Consider the following 24,195-nt stretch of genomic DNA (forward strand, 5'->3'; position numbering starts at 1 on the left):
GAGCAGAGAGCGGCAGGTCTTCTGACCCCAGAGGCTAGGGCTGTGAAGAGACAGTAGAAGAGCGGCCTGTCTGCGGGAGGAAGCCACTGACAGCCACTGTCTCTCGAGAGCTCGCAGCTGTCTGGGATCAGTCTGCAGGACCAGGCCTGTCCCTCTCTGTCCCTCACTACCAGCATGCACATGGTTTCCCTAGCAGCAGCACCCAAGAAGGACATCTTGGGTGAGACTTACAGACTTGTTTTCTTAAAACAAATAAGTACTCAAATTCACAAGACTATGACAGCTTCTCATAAGCTTTTATTTTTATTTTTCTAACCAGCACATAGCCTGGTATACGTTGCCGGGTGGGCAGCCAAAAACTTTTTTTTTTTTTAAAAGGCAATTTATAACACCGAGAGGACTTCATTTCAGTGTTTCCAAAAATGTGGTTATGCCTGGAAAGGGTATACTTCCCCATGACCCTGGAGGTTTTGTCCTTATTTTTATAAGCCACCTCAGACAGACATGTTAGACAACATTTAAGTGCTTCGGAAAGGCAGTACAAAAATTCTCAAGAAATTCAAGAGTTGGGGTGCTTGCTGGGAAGACTGTGGCTTCTGCAGCCCGGGGAGGCTTCACAGTAGTTGGAGGTCACAGACTGTCTTCTGTGTCCCTCCGTGACGGCTCCCTGGTTGGTCCCCGTGAGTTTTCCAGCAGACCAACAGGGAGGGGCTGGGAAACGCCTCTCACCAGCCTAGGCCTCACGCAGCTGTCGCTGACCTCACATCAGTGGTTTAGCTACGGAGCACGTCTTCTTGAAAGTGCCTCTTCCACTGGTGCCACCAAAGACAGCAGCAGAGAACCAGAATCAGGGACTCAGGGCCATCATCACAGTGATCTCCCCTCTCCTTCCAATGAACTACCTGCATTCGATGTGCAGTATACAGGGACAGAGTTTTTAGAAATTAAATTACTTCCTTAAAATTCAGTACACCATCATTACATAAAATTCTCTTTGAGAAGTCTTTCCAATTCAGTTCTCAAGATTAACTTAAAAAATGTGCAAAAACAAACACTGACCTCAAATAAATAGAAAAACAAGTGAGACAGAGCTAAACTCTTTTTTAGTTTTGTTTTTAAATTAAAGTTCAAAACGCCAGCTGCACTTTAAAGACTCTGCAGGATGAAATGCGTCGAGCAGGCTATTGAAAACAGCCCTTGAGTCTGAGTTGCATTTTCCAGTGAGGGTTTCTGGGTTCAAAATTCACAATGGATGCCTCCACTGAGATCCTTCACCACTCCTTCTTTCACCAGCCTGAGGAGGAACTTGGTCTCCGTGGTCACGTTATGCATGGTCTGCAAGTTCATGGCCGCCATGCACTGATTGTCGAAGTAGTGCAGAGGTGTTCTGGGCTGATTGAGGTCATAGCCAAAACCCGCCAAGCTGACTTCATCGCACAGATGTGTGGCTAAGACAACGGCAATGACACCAATTGTGGGGACATTCTGGTAAAGGAAAAAGAAGACAAGAAAGAGAAAAAAAGTCTTAGTACGATCCACAGCTCTGCAGGTGCTATATGTGCTATGCAGTCATAAAAGCTGCCCTGGGCTGCAGTTTTCTATACCACATACTCTTATACATCACATCATCTTACATGCCAGGAAATTGCAAAGTCTAACTCCCCATGCAAGCTGGGAATCCAGACTTGAAGACATGGTTTGTGATATGAAGACTTTTAACACACCCTCAAGGACAATTCTTGCACCAAGCTGAAAGGTGCACTTTCTGAAACTTCTATCCTACATAGGATGTCCACAATCACACAACCAGCCCGTTGCCTCTATGACAAACGTCTACGAGGTCTGCTCTGGGACACATGGTTGCAGGGCCTTCCACACTCCTGCCCGGGCCGTGGTTTCTGGAGTTCTAATTTCCTTGTAACACAATTTTTAGTGTAAAATTGCTGAGTCAGAGGCTATTAATATTTAAAGCCAATTTATTTCACCAAACTATCCTTGAGAAAAAGTGCCAACTTCTTACTGTACCTCCCTTCCTGCCAAATAAGGACATCATCAAACTTTTATGTCTTTGCTAAGAAAGTGGGCAAAATTATCATTCTAGCTCTAATCTGCTTTTCTTGATTACCGGTGAGGTTGAATTCTTTGGACATTTAGTTTTTCTTTTGTGAAATGTCTGTTCATATCCTTTGCCTGTTTTCTACTGGCTCATCTTTTTCTTTTTGATGTAATAAGAATGCTTTGTGTTTTGGGAGTGTTTACTTGTGGTATATATGTGATACATTTTGTTTGAGATTTCCACAGAAGTTCTTAAAAGTCTTAAAGACAGGTTATTCAGATCACAAAGCTACAGGTTATAAAGGCATGCCTACCCCACCCCCTGGTGGCACATATACAAATTGCAGGTAAATAATCTCTACTGTAAAAAACAGTCTTGAGCACAAAAGTTTCTCAAATTAGGCTGCAAAATAAAATCCCTCAGGGAATTTTGAAAATCTTAAAGCACACACCAATTAAATCAGAATGTCTGAGGTGGGACCCAGGCATTCATTGAGAAACACTGCTCTGGAGGTTTGACTTTATTTACTATCACCTATAAAATGACAATAAAAAGCAATTATTATCTCAGTGGTCCACAGAGTTACAATGTAAAGTACTTTTCAGACCAGCCAAGTTCCTTCCAGTCCTGTGGTTATATGGAATCCTGGAGTAAGAATATCTTAAATAAGCCGGGCTCAGTGGCTCAGCCTGTAATCCCTCGCCTTGGGAGGCTGAAGTGAGTGAATTGCCTGAGCCCACGGGTTCAAGACCCGCCTGGGCAACTTGGCGAGACCTCATCTCTACAATAAATCAAAAATCAGCCGGGTGTGGTAGTGCGCGCCTGTAGTTCCAGCTACTCGGAAGGCTCAGGCAGAAGGATCACCGGAGCCCAGCAGGTCGAGGCTGCGGTGGCTGGGAGCGGCCACTGCACTCCAGTCTAGGGGATAGAGTGAGACTTCAACTCAAAAAAAAAAAAAAAATCTTAAATAATGTCTCAGGGACTAAAGAAAAGAGTGAGTCACCAAGAGAAGGCCAGTTAAACGATGAGGAGCCCTGCAGTCAAAATGTGGAGGGCTAAACTTTAACATAGAAAAAGTCAAATCAATGGTAGGTTTTTCCACTGGAGATGCTTCTGGGTATACAGTCGAGCCCAAGTGAAATCTACACATTTCCCCTCAAACATAGCAAAGAACAGTTAACTTTGAGAAGCAACAAAAGCACCTTATCTCGGCCCCAGAACCTTGACTGAGGCTCTGAGTATTGAAGGATGTCAAAAGCAGTCTCTTTGATAATAACTGGGTTCAAAATCCTGAAATGTTTTGGCTGCAGCGGGATTTTTTCTGCCACCTGCTTCCAAAAGAAGAGTCGCACCCAAAATGGCTAAGGAAAGAGAGCAAACAATCGTTAGTCATCCTCCCAGCGGATGGGAGAACCCAGGGGACCCTATGTAATGCGTTCTACAGCAGAGTCACTAAGATCTACGCAAATCCATGACCTCTACTCAAGAAAGCCAATCTGAGATCCAATTTGTGAAGGTGGTGCTGCACAACAGAGGAACTGCCAAACCAGCTCTCATGCGTGTGTGACAGGAATTCCTCAGCGGTACTCCTTTTGTGGATCACAGACATCCACTTTGCCCAGGGAAGACCAAGCAAGTGGGTCCAATTTAAGGGTAGGACTTGCGGGCCCATCGGATGGGCTCCCCCTGCATTCTCTCTCTCCACTAACTCTGTTTCCTGACTGCAAGTCACTGCATGTGGGCTTCACCTTCCAGCTAGATCTTGTGCCCCACAGACGATCCAGGAGACCGTGCACGATAACCTGTGCAGAATCAAGCTTTGGAGATACAAATTCTCCATCACACGGAGCTTCTGTGAAAAGTCTAATGTGTCCTATTACTTTTACGGACAGCTGGTTTGTGCATGTACACACATGTGCACACACTCCTTGACAGTTGACCTCTGACATTTATTTGAATATAATGGATGGGATTATAGAGTAATGAGATTGATTATGGTAAAGACAAACAAAAAGAATATGACTGAGGAAGGGCCCCCTCCTCTCCACATATGCCACTCTGGAGTGCCGTAAATTTATTCCAGCAAGGGAACCACTTGCCAAAGCATTTTTGGAGAATCTCTTTAGGAATACTGCTTAGCGATTTTACATATATTGTTTTGAATGTCCTCAATAATGGTTTATATTCATCCAAGTAAATCTAATTTCTGGAATTAGCTAAAAGCCACGCAAGTTCAAGGGTGGAGAATAAGATGGGCGATCCACCTCGTGAATAGCAGTTTTGGTTCCAATATTGATATTCGCATTAAGTAATGATCACCATTTTCACATATGACTCTTAATAAGGTTCTGAAAGCCATCTGCATCAAAGGAGTTCTAAGTTCTGAGGGGTTTCTACAAGAGGAGTGACTGTCATTTGAAAAACAATACAAAAGCATGCATTCCACTGTGTGTGTTTAAAAATAAGTCTGTAAATACAACCAGAGACTCCTTCACTTTCTATAAGGCACATTTGATAGAATAATTTCTAGTGCTTACCAGGGTTTCATGTTTTACCATTGCTTGAAGCCAGTTGAAGTCCACACTCTTAAATAAAACAGCAACAAACAAGTCATTGGAATAATATTCAAGGTCAGACAGTGGTGCACCCTCTGGATAAGTCATCCTTATAGTAGTTTTGTTTCCAACATGCTCTGAATATCCCTCAACTGGCGCACTGTTTAACCTATTTAAATAAAAAGGACAAAGACACATTGATGAAGCGAGCCACGCTGCATTATCACACCACACAACATCCCATGTCATGTCCTCCACGTTTTCTTAGGCCTGGAAATGAGTGTGCGGTGGGGGGTAGGCCATCCTTCCCAGCAGTCTCCTGTTCCCTCAGAGCTCCATCCTTTGCAGCCTCTAGTCCATGACGGAAAGCTCGAAGCCAATCCCTGAATGCCAAGCAATTCCACCTAGTCTTGTTATTTTTGGCCAACCCAAGCATATTACATTTGGGGCTTTCTCTGGACACCAGGAAAGTTTCCTTGAAAATTTCCCGTTGTGCTCAGACGTCAGTGGCCTGGCTAGAATTTCAAAAAAGTAACCAGAAAGGAAAATCTAGGAACTCAGGCAAGGCACACACAACTGCAGTTCTACTAGAGAAAGATGGGCACTGGGCTGCAGGTGCGCCACCTGGCCTGCAAGAAAGGACTCAGGGCACTTATTTCGTTCAGTTCACTGAAGGCCAGGGCACTTGTCTTGGGGGAATTCTAAGAATTCTTCCAAAAGTAGTACCACTCACCCTGCTACACAGTTTTGAAATCCCCCCCAAAAGTCAATTTGGTTGTTTACCTGTCACTACACCTGCATCAAACCTTCGTTCTATCCCACTGCCACCTCTAAACCTTGAACACCTAAACCCTGGATTATTAAAAGATGTCACCAGATGTGACAAATGCAAGGCATGATCCTAGACCAGATTTTAAACATTCTTCTTTCTTCTCTCTCTCTTTTTTTTTTTTTAAATTAAAGGATATATTGAGATCACTGGTGAAGCCTGAACAGGGTCTGAGGATAGGGTCTGCATTCGTTTATTAATACAATGAATTAACTGCATTGTGTTAACTTCCTAATTAAATATGTTCTGTGGTTCTTTAATAGAATGTCCTTGTTCTTAGAAAATGCACACCGAAGTATTTGGAGGTAAAGGGGTTTGATATTTGCAACGAACTCTCAAAGAGTCCAGAAAAGAATAACTGTATATAAAAAGAAAATTAAAAAGCAGATGTGATAAACTGTTGATAACCAGGGAATCTGGGAGAAGGGTAGATGGGAGTTCTTTGCACGATTCCTGCAAGTTTTCTGTTAAGTTTGGAACTGTTTTAAACCTAAAGGCTGTAGAAAGATAAGAAAGCTTCTTAGCTGACCTTCGCCTCAGGCTCAAAGCCACCCTCCCTGTGTCCAATGCCCAGTGGCTTCTTGGTGCACGAAGTCCACGACCCCCAATCAGGTAACCACCACCACTCCACGTCTCCTGAGGCCCCTCCCTCCTCCTCCTGCCTCGCCCTCCCCCCATGCTCCCTCTGTGAAGAGCCAAATCCCGCCTTTCTCCAAGGCCAGCTCCAGGCTGCCCCTCCTCCTTCACCTACGTCTGTCCGCGGGCCCAGGTGTGCACCGCCAGCACCCCTGGCTCTCCCTCCTCTCCCCTAGCAGTCACGTACTATTTTCCAGGCGTGGGATTCCGGCCCTAGTTCTCCCAGTGCTGCCCGCACACAGGTGAGCATTTCTCTCTCCAAGGTTCTGGAAGCCTCTGACCCTGACTGGAGCCGAGGAATTCTAAGGCCTGGCCCACACCCAAGGCCATCCTGTGATGCCACTGTGTCTTCATTGATGCCCCTGGCTGACTGTGAGCGCTTCACTCCTTGGGCTATTTTAAGGAATGAGAATAGCCCCATCACTTGACGCAGCGCCTGTGCACAAAAAACGCCCAGCAGAGGCAGCTGGTGTGCCCCGTCACCCAAGCCTGGCCACTCCATGCTCTGACTCTCTCACTTCACACCATTCCTGCTCTCTTGCGGCCTGTGCCGACACCCCTTGCTTTCAGACTCAGTGTTCCTTCTTCTGCTGCAATCCTGACGCGAATCCAAGAGCTTCTGTCTGCTAACGCGTCTGTCCCCATAAGGGATGCACTATTACTGTTTCCATCTCACAGATCAGGAAACGGAGGCACAGGACAGTTTGGAAACTTGCCCAAAGTCACGGCTACTGGGGACAAAGGTACTATGTGAAGACATAATTACTTTCAGGCTCAAAATATCCAAGACGGATCCTGTCATCCTCCCTCACAACCAGAGAATTTTCCACTATTCCATTTCTGACACTGGTTCCACTAATGTCTCAGACCCCCACCCAGACTAGAAATCTTAGTGCCTCCTGATGTGAGTTGTCAAATGGCCGGAAAGCCTTGTCATTTACCTCGTCAATATGCCTTCAGGTGTAATCTCTTGTTCCTATTTCCATTTCCTGCATCTGGCTCCAGGCTCACACACTAAACCCCGGCCCCCAGCCTTCCCTTCCCGGCTTCCAGTCTGGCCCACGGCTGCTCTCATCATGCTCCTGGCTCTGCACCTCCTGAAGATGGAGACAACTCACGTTGGCCACAGGGTATCAAGGGCTTGAAAAACACCCATATACCCTGACGCCCACAATTCTACTTCAAGGAACTTCTCCAAGGAAGTAATCAGAGATGGACATAAAGACACATGTATGAGATATGTCAAGCATTTTCACAATAACAAAGAAAAGTGAGAACGTTCTGGCTGTCCAGCAAGAGAACAATTAAGCGACTCACAGTGCTCTCATATAAAAAGGAATAGGAAACGCTTACTAAAACAAGTCTTCCAAGACATCTGATGACCTCAGAACCTATTGCAATATTAAGTTTACAAAAGCAAACTACCTTATAAAAATCTAAATGCACTCAGTATGTGTATACAACAAAATTGGAAGAAAAACAGCAAGTTTATCATCATTGGTTGTCTGTGCTGTCAGTTATTTTTTCTTATATTTTTCTAATCTTCAATAATAAACCTATTTTACTTTTTTTTTTTTTTTGAGTTAGAGTCTCACTCTATCACCTAGTGGCAAACTCACGGCTCACCAAAACCTCCCACTCCTGGGCTCAGGCGATCCTTCCACCTCAGTCTTCCGAGTAGCCAGGACTATAGGCGTGCACCACCATGCCTGGTCAATTTTAAAATTTTTGGTAGAGAGGAGGTCTCACTATGTTGCCCAGGCTGGTTCTTGAACTCCTAGGCTTAAGAAATCCTCTCACCTCAGCTTCCCAAAGTGCTGGGATTAGAGGCATGAGCTATCACATTTGGCTCTATTTTACTTTTATAATCAGAAAAACAATTTCTAAACAGGGACACCAAGAAACATCTAGGATGACTGTCTACTGCCTCTCGTGGTGAGCTCAAGCCCCTCTGGGTGCCAGCACCAGCCAGCACCGCCATCCAGTGCTCACCACCCCCAGGCCTCTGCTTTGGAAGTCAGACTTCCTCTTTTGCTGGCTAACCAAATTTACTCATCCTTCTTCCCCAGCCTCACCGCCTCTGGAAAGGCTCTGCACCTCCTGCATCCAGGGGCTCCTCAAAGTGAAGGTCGGTGTGGCGTCTGGGGCCTCCCATCTTTTTGTGCACTGGCTGTGACTTCTCTAACAGTGAGTCCCTCGAGGGCAGGGCCTGTGAGCACTTCCTGTGTCCCTCAATGTACCTGGAGCTGCCCTGGGCAAGAGCAGTAGACTGAGTTCTAGCAGAGAAAGGTCGGTTTTAAAAGCGATGTACCTTATCACAACATCGAACTGGTTCAGGGCCTGGCCCAGCTCTAGTCCATGTAGGATCCCGCCACTTCCGATCACCACACAGCGCAGACAGCTCTTGGCTTTCAAGTGCTCAGGAAAATCATGCTCTGGCAACAGTTCCAAGAGGGTCTGGATCTTACTGGAGAATTTCCGGAACCCAAAAGGAGGATCATACTTGTACTCGGCTTCACTCGCGCTGGGGGCCTTCTGCACAAAAGGCAGCAGGTCCATGCTATACCTGTGCTCAAACAACTGTGCCATGGACGACTTCGCAAACTTGGGCCGACACTCCTTCTGCAGAACTTGCTGAGCATATTTCTGGGCTCTCTGGAATGAAACAACACCAGTCCGAGTTTAGAAATCTCTCTGGCATTATCCGACTCTCACAGATGGCATCATGTCCTGTGATGTCTGCTGCAGCTCCCTTATTTGTGACTGTCTTTTAACACAGAGCACTTGCCTTTTAGAATTAGTTTACGCTCAGAAACCTGAAGAAACAACCTGGGAGAATCACACGACAAGAAGATAAACGCAACAAGGGTATTTATTTCATTGCACAAGTAAAGCAGGAAGGACTCTCACCCCTCCTAATCCTGGCCCCTCACTGTTCACATATATGGGGTGAAAAATGTACTTTGAAGTGCTTAAGATTTCATCAAATTAGGTCACATGCTGTCACATGGGTAACCTCTGAGGACATTATGCAAAGTGAGATAAGCCAGGCACAAAAAGACAAGTACTATATGATGAAAGTAGCCAAATTCACAAAAACAGTAGAATGCTAGTTCCCAGGGGTTGAAGAGAAGGAAAGGGGGAGGATTGTTTCATGGATAGAGTTTCAGGTGTGCACAGATGAAAATGTTCTAAACATGTGCTTCACAACAGTGTAAATATACTTAACACTGCTGAACTGTTCCTCTAAAAATAATCACGCGGGCACATTTTATGTTGCTTTTTCTTAACCACAATTTAAAAAAGAGGTTTCATGTTTCAAGTTTCCATCTAGCAGGATGAGAAACAGGCTTCTTCATCAGCTGGGGTGCTGAGCCTCCCTGTCTGGAATGCAAATTACCTTCGGTGTAATCAGGGAACAATGTCCCCTTGATACAGAAATTGCTTTGGGTTCATCTGCATTTTCCCAGCGTGTCGTGTTTTGCATCAGCAGGGACCCACTGCTGAATGCTGCACGCTTAAGCCCAGCTGAAGGCAACCAGCCTCAGAGGAACATGGCGCCAACGCCCCCTTACCCCACAGCCTTCCCTAGGACTCGGTCGGCCAAACACTGCCTCAGAGCTGCATGCCAGGTTCACAGCAGATTCTCCCCAGTCTCTGTGTTTTCTGTCCTTGTCTCCAAATTCAGCAGCCCTGACTGTTGTCTGACACCCCCTCCCACCCACCCACCTGCCTTTGAGAAGGTGTGTGTGTGTGTGTGTGTGTGTGTGTGTGTGTGTGTGTGTGTGTCTGTGTGTGTGTCTGTGTGTGTGTGTGAAGTCCTATGTTTACCAGGATATTTATTTTTAGGAATCTGACATGTCTTTTGAACTCTGTCAGTATCATTATTTTGAGGATTATTACTACTGTCTAGTTTTAAATGTTTGCCCCAACTATGTTTTTCCTCAAAGTCTTATTTCCATTGTCTGATTTTTGTTTAATATATTTTTCAAGGAACATATCTACCTTATTATCACAGAAATGCTTTAAAAACAATTACAGCTTCAAAAAGTTGCTAGTACTCATGAAGGGCACACTGTCTACACCTCGTGGATCCGGCCGCATTTCTGAAAAGGGGAACTGATAGTCTGCACCTCAGAGATGCTGATGCAGACACCATGCATAGGCACTGCCTCAGTTCACCTTGTGACATCTATGACACCACACCCTGCAAGACGGTCATCAGCATCTTTGTTCTGAGGGCTCAAGGTGGCATAAGCGGTAAGAGGTCTGAGCTGGCATGTCAACCTGGGTTGATGACTTTCCTGGCTCCTAAAACAACAGCCTCTACCACCCACAGAAAACGACACACAAACACACCACTGATGACAGGTGTTTGAACATGGACAGGCATCTTCATGAAGAATCAGTGGGAGAGCAAAGCAAGGAACAGTCATGACCCTGCACCGCTGAATGGAGTGGCGAGCCCCTGACTGGGCCTGCCGAGCGGGCAATGCTCCACATCTAGTGGGCACTGAATGTCAAGCTGGTGGAGTCAGGGCACTCCATGGGCCACCCACGCCATCCACGTTTGTCTCAAAATGCTAGGCCCAGAGGTCACGAACAGCAGTTTTTAGAGACCAAAAGGCCTAATTCCCCACTATATAAAAACACCCCAAGCATCTGATTCTGTGAATCTCCTGGAACAGAAAGAAACATCTGAGAAGGGGCAAAAGAGGCCCAGAGAAGCTCAGTGACAGACTCACAACCGGAAAGAGGCCCATGAGCAAGCGGGAAACAGGAGCCCGCTCTCTGGGGAGGCCCGATTTCTCTTTAGAAGCTTCGTCTGGAAAGGAGTGAAACCTCGTTGCATTCCCATTCCAGCAAAGAGTTCGTTTCAGGCTTCAAACTTAATTTTCTAGAGTGAGAGCAGAGCACACGGCTCAGGAACCATCTTGTGACTGTGATCCCTCCTGGGCCTGCTTGACAGTGGGTGCAAGCATGTCCTGAGCCAATCAGTGCTCGAAATGCCGCTGGAAACACTACCACCACAGCAATGCCCTTTCAACTCGTTTCAAGATATGGAACAAGCTCTGAGACAGGTCCTGGGATAATTTCTTCCAGCCAGAATTTGTCTCAGCCTGTCTCCTCCCTCTTCACCATGTGTGTGTGGCTCAAAGCTCAGACAAAAACACCTTGGAAAGAGCACCTCACCTCCAGGGGCTGTGACCAAGAAAGAAAGCAACGTGGCTGGCCCTTCTTCACTATAGAATGACACCCCAAGCATCTGGTTCTATGACTCTCCTGGAACAGAAAGAAACACCTGAGAGGGGGCAAAAGAGGCCCAGAGAAGCTCAGCGACAGACTCACGACCGGAAAGAGGCCCTCGAGCAAGGTAGAAACAGCAGCCTGCTCTCTGGGGCTTCAGCACTGAAAATCACAACCACTGGGTGAGGAAGGAGGCGGGCCCAGGAAGCGGAGGGCTGGGGCCTGCATGGCGTCTACCCAGGTGACGCTCCTGGAAAGCGGGGAGCTGGTGGGCTCTCTCTCAAGGTACTAAACTCCTACTTGTCTCAAATCCAGGGTCGAAAATGAAGGTTTCAATTTTAAGTGCTCCAGGCTGAGTTTGCAGGCTGCCCACAATTAAGAATAAATGGATGCCTGGTGGCCCCAATTGTCAATGCTTGTGGCAATTTGCCATGGAAAACCGTAATGTGAAAATTCACTTAAGGGTATGTAAAAAAAAAAAAATCAAAGTAACTTTGGTCAACAAAATCTCCACTTTCATTTCCATTCTGTAATTTTAAGGATAACCCTTTTCAGAAATATACTTAAGTAGCATGGTTCTTAGTAAGAGGCAATGTTCTATCACATTTAAGTGAGACTCCAACTCAAAAAAAAAAAAAAATTCCAGGACAGGGCAGAGCATTTGGATTGAAGAACTTTGGGTCTGGAATTAACTAAATGTGGGAGGGAGCCCAATTCTGCAGGGACTGTGTGATCTGAGGGCATTGATGACCTTATGGAACCTTTATTTCCCACATCTGTAAACTCTGGTTCTGGTTTCTTCCTCGAAGGGTTGCTCTGCTGTCCAAAGCATTTTGCCCGGGGACTGGCACATATGGAGCTTTGTATGACATCCCACAGGACAGTAACTGAAGGTAAAGCTACTGACACATTTAACTCATATTTCAGTTAACCATCTATAGCTTTTACCCAGTTAAAAGCAGAAAGTAAAAGAGCCAACTTGCAGAATGAACACTGAAGTAAAAATTCACCAGCCAGTGGTGGCCTGGGGCCAGGGGCTGGGGACGGACAACCAGGGGGCTCGAAGGAACTAGCTTGGGCGAGGGAATGTCCTAAAACTGAACTGTGGTGATGTGCTGTGACTGTATAAACTTATTAAAGCTTTTTGAACAGTATGCTCAAAGAGCAAATCTTATGGTATGATGGCATTTCATCACCATCAACTGTTAAGAAAAAAGTCAGAAGACCTGAAGGCTGGGCTAAGTTCTGGACCTACTTAACTAGTGGTGTGATCTTGTTGAAGCTTTTATCCCTAGGTTGAAGCTTCAGTGTTGTCACCTCTAAGACATTCCAGGAGGTTCCAGGAAAAGGGGAAAGGGCACCAAGGAGAGAGAAGAACCCACTTGGAGGCGCTGAGACCTGGGCTCATCGAACACCTTAGCTGGGCGTACCCTGCTTACTGCAAACGCGTGGTGTAGGTCTGCAGAGTCCGAGAGAAAACCAGGAGGGAGCAGCTGAAACAGCGTGGCCATAATTAACTGCACTGCACAGAATGCAGTCCCCAGGGTGACTTGTGGTCTGCAGCTCTCTGAGAAGAAGGAGGGCCGAGTTCAAATTGCAGCTACCATGCAGCCCAAACCTACATTGGCACGAATGTGCCCTCATCTCCCTTCAAACATCTTTTAGGTGCAATTTCACATCTGAATCACACTCTGAAGTGCCCACGTAGCCCTTGAAAGACTCTGGGTAGTCTTTTAAACAACTGGCACATGAAAATACATCTTTAAATAGAAAATACAAAACCCACAAACCAACACAGCCACCCTTCCTCTTCCACTGTATTAATGTAGGCCGGGCTCAGGGCAACCGAGGTGACACTCATGTCGACCAGGGCTGGCAGGGTCCCACCGGCACTGTGAATAGCTGAATGGAACCGACAGAGCCAACAGGGCCTCACCTTGGGGTTCTGAGACCCTCTTCTGTCGACACACATCCACAGTCATTCCGTTCTGCCCACATGCTCTTGGTGGTAAGGACCAGATCTGTACTGATGGCCTAGAGACAGGGCTTTCTTTGTGGAGAGCTCACACTAAACTCCACCTCACAGCCATTTACAACACAAGGACCACACGGGCCGTTTCCTCCACTCTGGGACTGAAAAGATGGCTTCTGTTCTTACTTCAATGGTGTACAACCAGAGATCAACTTCTGGAGCTGCTCAGTGTGGCATTCAAGGACTTTCACTCACTAGCTCTGTCTCATTTTCAGTCTCATATCCTGTGTTTTCCCGCTCCCAATCCTCAGTGATACGCAACTCTTGCCATTCCTCTCACATGCAGAGAAAGCCCTCAGAGGCCTGTGCTTTTGCACAAATTGCCCCTTCTGCCTGGAAGGAAGTGAGGGGTCTGGTGATGGTCATTTTGAAAAGTGGGGCATTTTGAGCGAGTAAAAAATGTTAAAAAGCTGCTCTTAAAAGTCTCAAGTTATAGAACAAAAGACATGCCCGATTCCATCTTACAGCAGGCTTTCACTTTCTACTTTATTCACTTCTAAACCGACAGACTTTTGTAAACACATTTGACTAACATAACTGCCCCTTGAGTCTTTCTCTTCCCCTGCAAAAATTACAAATGACTTTCTCCTTTATTTGTTTCTGTACTGTTTGCATTCTGGGGGCTATTTTTACGACGGGAAAAGTGCTCCTTTGGAAATTTCTCAGAATTGGGCTGATGTGGCTGGCTGACACTCTGGGCTGCCTTCTCAGTTTTGCTCAGGGAGCTATGGTCTCTTCCCCAGGCGGGGGTGGGACCCAGGAGGCTGACTTGCCCGTAAGTTCCTCCCACCTCCCTTGTCAGTGGCTGGTCAGGAATCCCCACTGAAGCCCATCGAGGCAGGGCACTGGCACCTGTGAAGTGCTGATTGGTCCAGCTGTGAGCTTAGGTCTTAAAACTGGCCCCATCGGCCGAACTGAAAGGACTTCCACAGTTCTGGGAGAAGGGGTGTGGGTGGGGGTTGGGCTTTTCTCTGCCTACTAGTGGACAGTCAACAGAACCATCAGTCCTACTCCTTGAAGGGACATTAAACCTCACGTGCATCACTGAATGCACTCTAAAAGTTGCCTGTTACAACTGGATTTTCTGTAGAATCTGGAGTTCAAAGATGATGCGCGGTCACACTGTGGTTCAAGTAATATGTCCCCGTCCCTCTGGAATCTAATATGTATAAGTGCACATTAATTAAAGTCAGACGTTAAGCATGCAACCCCATCTCCCAAGAGCTGGGCTAGAAGACAGACTGTTGAGATCCTTTGGTGATAAACGTCGGGATTAAGGTATGAAGGAGTTTCCAGAACACAGAGATAAGATGATCAGGGAAGGCTTCCTAGAAGAAGCAACTCCTGAACTGAGATTTGATTGGAAATACGAGTAACAGAGAGGCAAAGGACAGGGAAAGGTTCCAGGCAGAGAAGCAGGAAAAAATGCGGCAAAAACAGGGCAGGCTTTTCCAACAAACAGTGCTAGGACAGCTGGAGAGCCGTGTGCAAAGGGAGGAATTTGGACCCCAACCTCACACCATACACAGAAATGAACCTGAAACCAAAGAGGTAAGACGATACAATTGTCAGGGGAAACTTAGAGTTAGGCAATGGTTTCTTAGCTACATCACCAAAAGCACAAGGGACAAAAGGGAAAACAGATAAACTGAGCTTCCTTAAAATTAAAGACGTTTGTGCTGCAGATAAAACCATCAAGAAAGCGAAAGACCCCCTGCATAATGGGAGAACGTGTGCAAATCACACGCCTGATACAGAGGATCAGTATCCAGAACACATAAAGAACCCGTATAGCTCAATTAAAAAAAAAAAAAAAAAAGCCAAATAACCCAGGTTAAAAAAAAAATGGGCAAAGTATTTGAATTGACATTTCTCCAGAGAGGATATACCAATGGCTAATCACATGAAAAGATGCCTAACATCCCCAGCTACCAGGATCAGGCCAATCAAAACCACATGAGGAATCACTTCACATCCACCAGGATAGCTACAATAACAAAGGAGCAGCCACGCTTTGGGAGGCTGAGGTGAACGGATTGCCTGAGCCCGTGGGTTCGAGAACCGCCTGGGCAACTTGGCGAGACCTCATCTCTACAATAAATAAAAAAAAAATAGCTGGGTGTGGTAGCGCGCGCCTGTAGTTCCAGCTACTTGGAAGACTGAGGCGGAAGGATCGCCGGAGCCCAGCAGATCCAGGATGCAGTGTCCACTCCAGTCTGGGTGACGGAGTGAGACTCCAACTCAAAAAAAAAAAAAAAGGAGCAGATAATACAAAATGCTGGCGAACATGTGGAGAGATTAGCACTCTTGCTCACCGCTCACGGGAATGTAAAGTGATGCCACCGTTTTGGAAAACAGTCCAGTAGGTTCTCCAACATAGCCAAACATGGTTACCACAATGGCACAGCAATTATACACCTAGAAGAACCGCAAACAGTTACTCAAACAAACACTTATAGACACATGTTCACAGCAGCATTATCTATAATAGCCCAAGGTGGAAACAAACCAAATATCCATCAACTGATGCACGGATACAAAACGTGGTACAACCACACAAGGGAATATTCTCTGGAAATGAAAAGGAACGAAATACTGCCAACACCTCAGAAACACGACACTCCGTCAAGAAGCCAGCCGCCAAAGACCCTGTAATGTGTGACTCCATTTGTATGAAATGCCTGGAGTAGGTAGTTCTACTACCTAGTTTAAAAAGCTGCTCTTAAAAAGTCTCAAGTTATAGAACAAAAGATACGCCCAATTCCATCTCACCAAAGCAGGCTTTCATTTCCTACTTTATTCATTTCTAAACTGACAGACTTTTGTTAACACGTTCGACTAACATAACTGCCCCTCTAGTCTTTCTCCTTCCCTACAAAAATTACAAATGACTTTCTCCTTTATTCATTTCTGTATTATTTGCATTTTGGGGGCTATTTTTACAATGGGAAAAGTACTCCAGAAATTTCTCAGAACTGGGCTGATGTGGCGGGCTAACACTCTGGGCTGTCTTCTTGGATTTGCTCAGGGAGCTATTACCCCTTCCTCAGGTAGGGGTAGGACCCGGGAGGCTGACTTAGTGACAACTAAGGGACATGGCATTTCTTCAGGCGATGATAAAAATGTTCTCAACTTCGACCCTGGTGATGGTGGCACAGCTCTGGAAACACGCTCAAACCCTCACACTGTACACTTTAAGTGGGTCAACTTTACGACATGTTAACTCCAGCTCAATGAAGATGTTCTGAGAGAAAAAATGAAAGAGGTTTCACTAGGGACCTGTGCGGGGCTGAGTGCGCCTGGATCAGGCGGTGCAAGGACAGAGGAGGCTGGAGGGACACACAGGAGCCATCATGAAGACGGCTGCAAGCCAGGGCAGGGGCCTGGCTGTTCTTTTGAAGGTGGAATGACACCAGGGCTCTAAGGAGGGAAGCGGTGTGTCTTATTCAAATTCTGAATACCCCCACTGTGGCCATGGTGGGGCTGTCCAGATGCAGAAAGGCAGGTGAGGAGAAACAAAAGGTGGACAATAGACGAGAGCAGCGGAGTCCTAAGGGCAGCCCTGGCCCGCCATTCCCTGCTTCTAGAATCCCCAAAGCCACATGCTTTTATCAATACAGTCCCCACTTGCAAACAACTTACGCTTGAGGGGACGGCAGAAAGGCTCACACAAGTTATGATAATGCCAGGTGGCGTCTGGCAAGTTTCACAGAAGTTCTGAGGCACCACTGAGGTTCGGTCTGAAAGTCACTTTGGGGACTAGGTGCCATATGTGGGTGTTCCCTGAGCGTCGCCCAGCTGAGGCAACTCCACGCAGAGTTTAGAAAAAAGCCCCAGGTTACAAACCAGTCTCCCCTTTCCACTCAGGTACAGGCAAGTTTCAGAGAAGCATGGAGAATCAGGGCTGGAGGGATCAGAAAGGCCCCTGGGCCACGCCCTGTCCGATGCCGAATTCTACCTACAGGATCCCTGGCTTCCTTAGATTTCCAGAGACTCGCCACAAAGGAGGCCTATTTGTCCCGTCCTTGGATGCCTGGGACCATCCGATCTTTCTCCCTTAAGCTTGGCTGCCACCCCCTGATGCACACCTCTGCCGTGACGGCCACCCGGGCAGAGCCCATCTTTCCACAGGCTAGACCTCTGACTTGATGACATTGGCTGCCACCAGGTTTTCCCTCCTTAAAGCGACACAGATGTTCCCATCCCATCAACAGGTCCTCAGGGAAGTGGACTTGAACCTCGTTCCTGGTGATTCTCAGAAGTCACTAGGATTCCTTGAGGGAACGTTAAAGACCAACAGCCCGACAATCAAAGTACTTGTCTGACTGCTGCAAGAACAAGAGACCCATCCTCAGTCTACCCTGCAGCTTAAGTTCCAAATGACTGCAGGCAGTCAGAGCATGTTAGCACAGATGGTGCTGGCTGGACAGTAAATCTGACTTGATTTCCAAGATAGGGCTAAGACACATCTCCACCCTATGCTTGGGAAATGGCATGCTTAGCCCTCGCACAAGAGAGCTCACCTCTCTCCTCAATTGACCTGGACTCTTGAGCAATTACGGTGTGGCTGGTGGGAGGGTAATGGGCAGAGAAAGTGGAGAAGCGGCAGCCTAGAAACAAAGGGAAGGGCTCACGGCACATCAGCAAGTCACATCAGTGTCTGATTCAAGGCCTTTGTCAGGAGACAGAAAACAGAGACAAGAAAGCCGTGAAGCACCTTGGAACTGAGAGATGCTTGGGAATGTCTGCTGGCCAGACAGAGCTGAGAGGAGAGAAACCCGAGCAGAGGACACTGGACACATCCTGCTCCACCAAAGCAGATGTGTTAATGCCGATGCAGTTAGTCAGCAGGCATCTGGGGACAGGCAGACAGGGAAAGAAGGCTCTGTGACCAGCGAGACCCCAAGACGTGATAGCAGAGGCCAAACTGAGCATGTGTTACCTGAGCTCTTCATTTACTTGTTTGTATCTGTCTGTACCACTAACAAATTTGAGGCACTTCAAAGGATATACAGATTAAAGTAGAAACGTCTGAATAAATCTCAGGACTGGGAAAGAGGTTTTGTATACATTGTTTTACCCCGCTTTTATGAATACCTATTACATAAGATATTGTTATCATCAGTTCACAGCTCAGAAACCGGGACTCAAAACAATTAGGTAACTTGCCTAAGGTTTCACTAAGCGGCAATTAGATGGACATCTAGGTAGGAAATGTAAACTCTTTCCTTCTCTGCCTAGAATGTTTACTTGGCATCTTCTCTATGGACGCTTCCCACCCGGGCAGGGGGCTGTGCAGTCAGAAACTCAGATTCTGAAAACACACCCAAGCCATAGCTCCACAACCTACCGGCTCAGGCAGCCTGGGGCAAGTGACTTAATCTCCCTGCCCCTCAGTTTCCCCAGCTGTAGGATGGGGACGATCATAGTATCTGCATCTCCAGGACCGTTGTGAGGGTCAAATGAGTTCACATGGCTGACACTTCCAATACCGTTCCAGGAACATAGTAAGCACTGACCCGGATTAACCAAACTTGTTGGTTAAACTAGATGCAGACTTGGGCAGGCAGCTCGACCTTCCAGGCCATCATCTGTGAGATGGAGATGATGCTGGGATGTATGCCAGCCACGGAGATGACGTGAGATAACACATGCGACGCATCCACGCGCGTCAGCTATTGTTCCTACCAAGCTACAAGGTGAAGGTCATCTCTTCCTCCATCCTGGGCTGAACACGAGGGGATAATTTAGTCATTCAGCGCATCGACAAAATCAGCATTTAATCCGCCAGTTGATTTAGATAAATGCAAATGGAAAGAAAAACCTTGAAGGGCAATGTGAAATCGTTAAAACTAGGAATAAAAGACAAGAAGACGGTGTGATCGTCAGATAATTTCTGTCTCGTCTGTTTTAAGAGCACGTCCACAGGCAGCATCAGAGCAAACTGCCTTCACAACAGGTGTTCCGGCGTGTGCTCAGGGCATCCTGTCTCGCCCATGGCCCGGCTGCAGTAAACGGGAGAAGAACACTGTGGGCAGATGGGCCAGTGGTGCTGAACTTAAGACTTTCTTTTAACATGTGCCGCCCGCTTCCCGGAGAGAGGGCCGGAAGCCTGCTCTCTCCCATGTGTCTGCCAACACCCGTCCTCCTTCTGAGCTCACTTATACTACTCAGGGAAAGCCTTTCCTGACTTCTTCCCGTGTCTGGGTCAGGTGACCCTGCTGTGTGCCAGTGTGGACTCCCCAGGGCACCCTTTAGCACTGTCCCCCACCACGGGGCAGGGAGTGTGTCTCTGTCCCCAGGGCCTGTCTAGAGCTGACTCAGAGAAAGTAAAAGGAAGAGAGAACCCTGAGCCCAGCCAACAGGCTAGGTTCTACAGGTCCTTTCACTGAGAATGTTACTCTTGAGACACAACGAATGAGACAGGAAAAGAGGCCAGATGTAGTGGCTCACGCATGTAATCCTAGCACTCTGGGAGGTCAAGAGCCGAGGATCACTTGAGGCCAGGAGTCTGAGACCAGCCTGGATAACATAACAAGACCCTGTCTCTATTTTAAAAAAAGAAGAGAAAGAAAAAAAGAGAGACAGAGAAAAGGAGCCTGTAGAAAAACCACAACAGTCAGCTCCAGGAAACTTTCCCTCTGGGAAAGAACTTGGCTCCAACTCCTCGTCCAGGCCTTGGGGGATACTCGGCTTTATTCCCCTCGTGAGCTCCTGCCACCCTGGCTCTGGCTTTCCTGGCCCTCGGCTCTGGTATTTCCCCTGGAGGAATTTTACTCTGTGCAAACAGTCCTCCTGTTGGCTATTTTGGTCAGCTCGGCTGGGTCTTAAGCCAATAAAGCAGCTTCTATGCCCAGGCTTTCCCAGTTGCCTGGCCCAGATGAACTCGGAGCTGGTGAGGAACGCCAGCCATGGCTGGTTTTAGAGAACCCAGTGGCTGTTTTTTTGTTTGTTTTGTTTTAAAAAGGGGGATTGTCTTTGGCTTTAGAATGCTGAGCTTAAATGCCTTCTCTTCTGTTTTCAAACTTTCGTTACTATTTACTTGCAACATTAGAGATGATATTACAGTTTAAGTATATGTTTGGAAATGTTTTCATTTAAACCACACCAAGGAACTAACCAACCTTTATGCGGTCAGGGTCCACATAATGCTTTTTTTTCATGTCACATTCTTCAGTAGTATAATTTAACTTGAGGATATAAAGGATCCACACTCCAAACACAAGCAATGTACACCTGGAAAAAAAAATCAGTAAGGTATAATGATATGGTCATGTGATAATCACGAAGCATAATGTGAAATAAGTGAAAATCAAATCCAAATCGAATCTGCCTGCTACACAGCACAGAAGTACTTTAAGTTGACCTCTAGGAAGGTGCCATTCCCTATTTTCCTGACAGGATAAATTGATCCTTTATGACTGTCTTTGTTATAAGTGAATATAAGAAAAACTTCTTTTTGCAAGGGCACTATAATAAAACCTGAATCACGGTGCTGATTCTTGGACTTAAAAAAAATTACAAGTAATAGATTTGAATGTTCTATGCTTCAATGTGCTTCAATGTTCTGTGACTTTAAAATACTGTCAATTCCCTCCAAAAATGAAATAATCTATTTATAACACTTCTAAAGAATTCTTACCTAGTAATGAGACTAACTGAAATGAGACAGTATCATTAGTTACCCTTAAGACCATATAAAAAAATTGTAAAGATAATTCACACCACTATGTAGTTTAATACATACATGGGATTTGGAGAAAAGAGCTGAGTTTAGTCTTGATTTTAGAAATCTCATTTAAAATAAGCTCTTTAGTGTCACTGACAAAAAGTTTGTTTAAACCAAAGCTTAAGAACCATTGCTCTAAATAAATCACATTCTTGAGAAAACAAAGACAAGGATTAATTAAGGAGAAAAGAGCCCATTTTCTATAGAAAGGAACAGTTAAATTAAAAAAAAAAAAAAGTAACTAGCACAATATACTATATACAACAGATGTCAAATATTTCTTTAGGTTTGAGGATGATAATCCAAGGAAGTACTGCCAGGAGTGTTTTCCAGACTTCTCAATTCTTGAGTCAACAGGCTTCCCCTAAAAACCTGGACAAGCATCTTAATTTTCCCCACGCACTACATACAATGTTAAGCAAACAGGAGGCTACCATTTGTGTAAAAAAGTGGATTGGTGGGGGTAGGGGGCAGGGAGAGCACATGAGCGCGCGCACACATATTTTTCATGCACACAAGAAGTTGGTAACATTGATTATCTTCTGTGGAGGGGAAATGTGGGGTGTTGGGGGCAACAAGGTGTTCCACTGAGTCCCTTTATACTTTTTGAATCTGGAATCTTGTGAACCTAGCATTATCTATTCCTCTCTCCAGTCCCCAGTCAAGATGTCACATTCAGTGCATGGAATACTTCCCCCAGTTTTATTAAAAAAGACAAAGACAAGCCTAGTGTCTAGAGCGTTGATCACACGGCTCGGGAGTTCCTGGCACGAGTTCTGCTTTGCCCACAAAATGAGTGCACAGGGCCCAGGTCGGTCCGATTTGTGGCCTCGCAGCTGGCACCCAACACAATGCTAGGTGCACCGTCGGCCTCAATAAATACTGGTTGAAGACTAAAAGCAGAGTGAATGGGATACAAGCCTTTATTCATATAAATTCCCTCTTCTCACCTTTCTCCTTCTCCACCTCCTAAGTTAGTAAAGTAAAATGGGAGACTAGATTTCAAGATTGGATTTCTAACTTTAGATGTGAAAAAAGCGTAACTTGCAACTTGGCCTGATTGGCGTAAAAAAAGCTGACAAGTTCTTCCTTTATTAATTCTACCACTTACTAGGATATAAGGGTGATCTGGCTGAAACACCTGTCATCCTTTCTAGTATGCAAACAGTGTCCCAGTGCCTTCAGGGAAATTCAATTAACCTTTTATATGAACTTAAAAGAGCCAAGGAAAAAGCCCTTCTTTGTTAAATAATGGCATGCAGAACAGAGCGCTATAAAAGTTGCTCCCTCGGGCATCTGGGCTGAGGTTCAGAGCCTGAATGGCTACTGGGCACTGCACCCTTGCCACATACAGCTGGACGTACACACCCACCCTGTCTGCGCACAGAAGCTTTACTCGGATGTGCCTTTCAATGACTCATTGGCCAGGTGTGCTTCTCTGACATCAGCCATCTTGAGGATTCTAACAGAACTTCCCAAACCAGGGGATCGTGTGGCCCAAGGGGGGGTACTTACTTGAGGATGCCTTTTAACAGTAAGCTGGGTCTTCTCATCTTGTTTTGAGCTCGGGTGTACCATTGCAGGGAAGGCCCCATGCAAACACTGCTCGGTTTCACACGCTTGTTCTCACCTGGCATCGCTGTGAACAGGGGGGAGCACAGAGGGAAGAGTTAGGTGGACCAATTTTCCAAAGAGCCTTTGGGTGATACAGCCATACTGCGGAATCTTGCTCAAAGAGCAATGAACTACTGATCAATGCAACAACTTGGATGGATCTAGAAGGGACTGTGCTGAGCCAATAACAAAAGGTTATGTATTGCACAGTTCCTAACATTCTTGAAATGAGAAAATCATAGAAAGGGAGAATGGTAGTGGGGGTCAGGGGTTCTGCAGGGGGAGGTAGGTGTGGCTACAGAGGGGCAACATGAGGAGCCCTTGTGGTGACAGACATGTCCTGTATCTTGACCGTATCCATGTCAGGACCCAGCTGCAATGCAGTACGATAGTTATGAAAGAGGCCACCCCTGGGAGAAACCAAGTCAAGGGTACAGGAGACCTCTTTGGATTATTTCTTACAACTTCATGTGAATCGATAATTATCCTGAAATTTTAATTTTTGTCTTTTAAAGACCCTTTATCCTTTAAATACATACAGAAATATTTATAGATCCAATGGCAAAAACGAGATCTGCTTAAAAAAAAAAAAAAAAGATCAGGAAGGGGATGAGTGGAAGGCAGGGGAAAAGAGACGAGACTAGCTTTACGCTGATGACTACTGAAGCCAGGGGAATGGGTACTTGGGGTTCATTATATGAGTCTCTACTCCTTTGTGTATGTTTAAGATTTTCCACCACAAAAAGTGTAAAGAGAAACTGCTCTATTAAAAGCAAAAGTGCCACTTTAAGGAAAAAAAAAAGAGGAGACTACGGCAATTTCAAAAGAAAGTTTTCTTTATACACACACGCACACACGAGGAGTGACCCCAAAAAACCCCGAATTTATAAAGAATTGTGTATTTATTCTTACATGTTTAAACTTTAGTCACCTTCAAAACACTCTCCATTTGATGCAATACATCCATCAAGACACTTGTTCCACTGCTCAGAGCAGTTTTCAAACACATCAGTTTTGATGCCTCTTAGTGCATTTGCCCTTTGAGGACTTTTTTCATCCGGGAACACACAAAAAAGTTGCTCAGGACAAGATCCGGTAAATAGGGAGGGTGGGGCACAAGGGCCATGCCGTTTTTGATCAAAAGCTGCTGAACACTCAGGGCGGTGTGGGCATGTAAGTCACCCATCATGAAATGGGCAAACGCATTAAAAGAATCTAAAAAAAAAAAAAATTTCCTGAAGTTGAACGCAGCCTCTCACAACAATGCTAGCTGGTCCACTGATGCTGATGGTTCCTAGAATACTTATCGTGCAGGGGAAGCCTGGACTATAAGGGGCCCGCCCTCCAAAAGGTAATTCTGGTTTGTTTTTTTGGGGGGGAGTAGTCTTCTTAAAATAGAACTACCATTCGATTCAGCAATCTCATTTCTAGGTATCTAGCTAAAGGAAAATAAATCATTATACAAAAAAGACACCTGAGCTTGTATGTTCCTTGCAG

At 45.9% G+C, this 24,195-nt stretch overlaps 1 protein-coding gene across 1 annotated transcript; it reads right to left on the minus strand.

The window, feature by feature from the left end:
• Positions 1-277: 277 nt before the first annotated feature.
• ST3GAL5 (ST3 beta-galactoside alpha-2,3-sialyltransferase 5) lies at positions 278-22,721 on the minus strand. The gene is made up of 6 exons (XM_008064147.1): positions 22,600-22,721; positions 20,480-20,591; positions 8,388-8,731; positions 4,594-4,780; positions 3,259-3,417; positions 278-1,485 (listed from the first exon to the last, which is right to left on the minus strand). The coding sequence occupies exons 1-6, from the start codon at positions 22,719-22,721 to the stop codon at positions 1,237-1,239; spliced, it is 1,173 nt and encodes a 390-aa protein (XP_008062338.1). The 3' UTR covers positions 278-1,236.
• Positions 22,722-24,195: the final 1,474 nt, after the last annotated feature.

This window comes from Carlito syrichta, unplaced genomic scaffold (assembly GCF_000164805.1).
Source record: "Carlito syrichta isolate Samal-C Ts95f unplaced genomic scaffold, Tarsius_syrichta-2.0.1 Scaffold100615, whole genome shotgun sequence".
NCBI classification, from domain to species: Eukaryota; Metazoa; Chordata; class Mammalia; order Primates; family Tarsiidae; genus Carlito; species Carlito syrichta.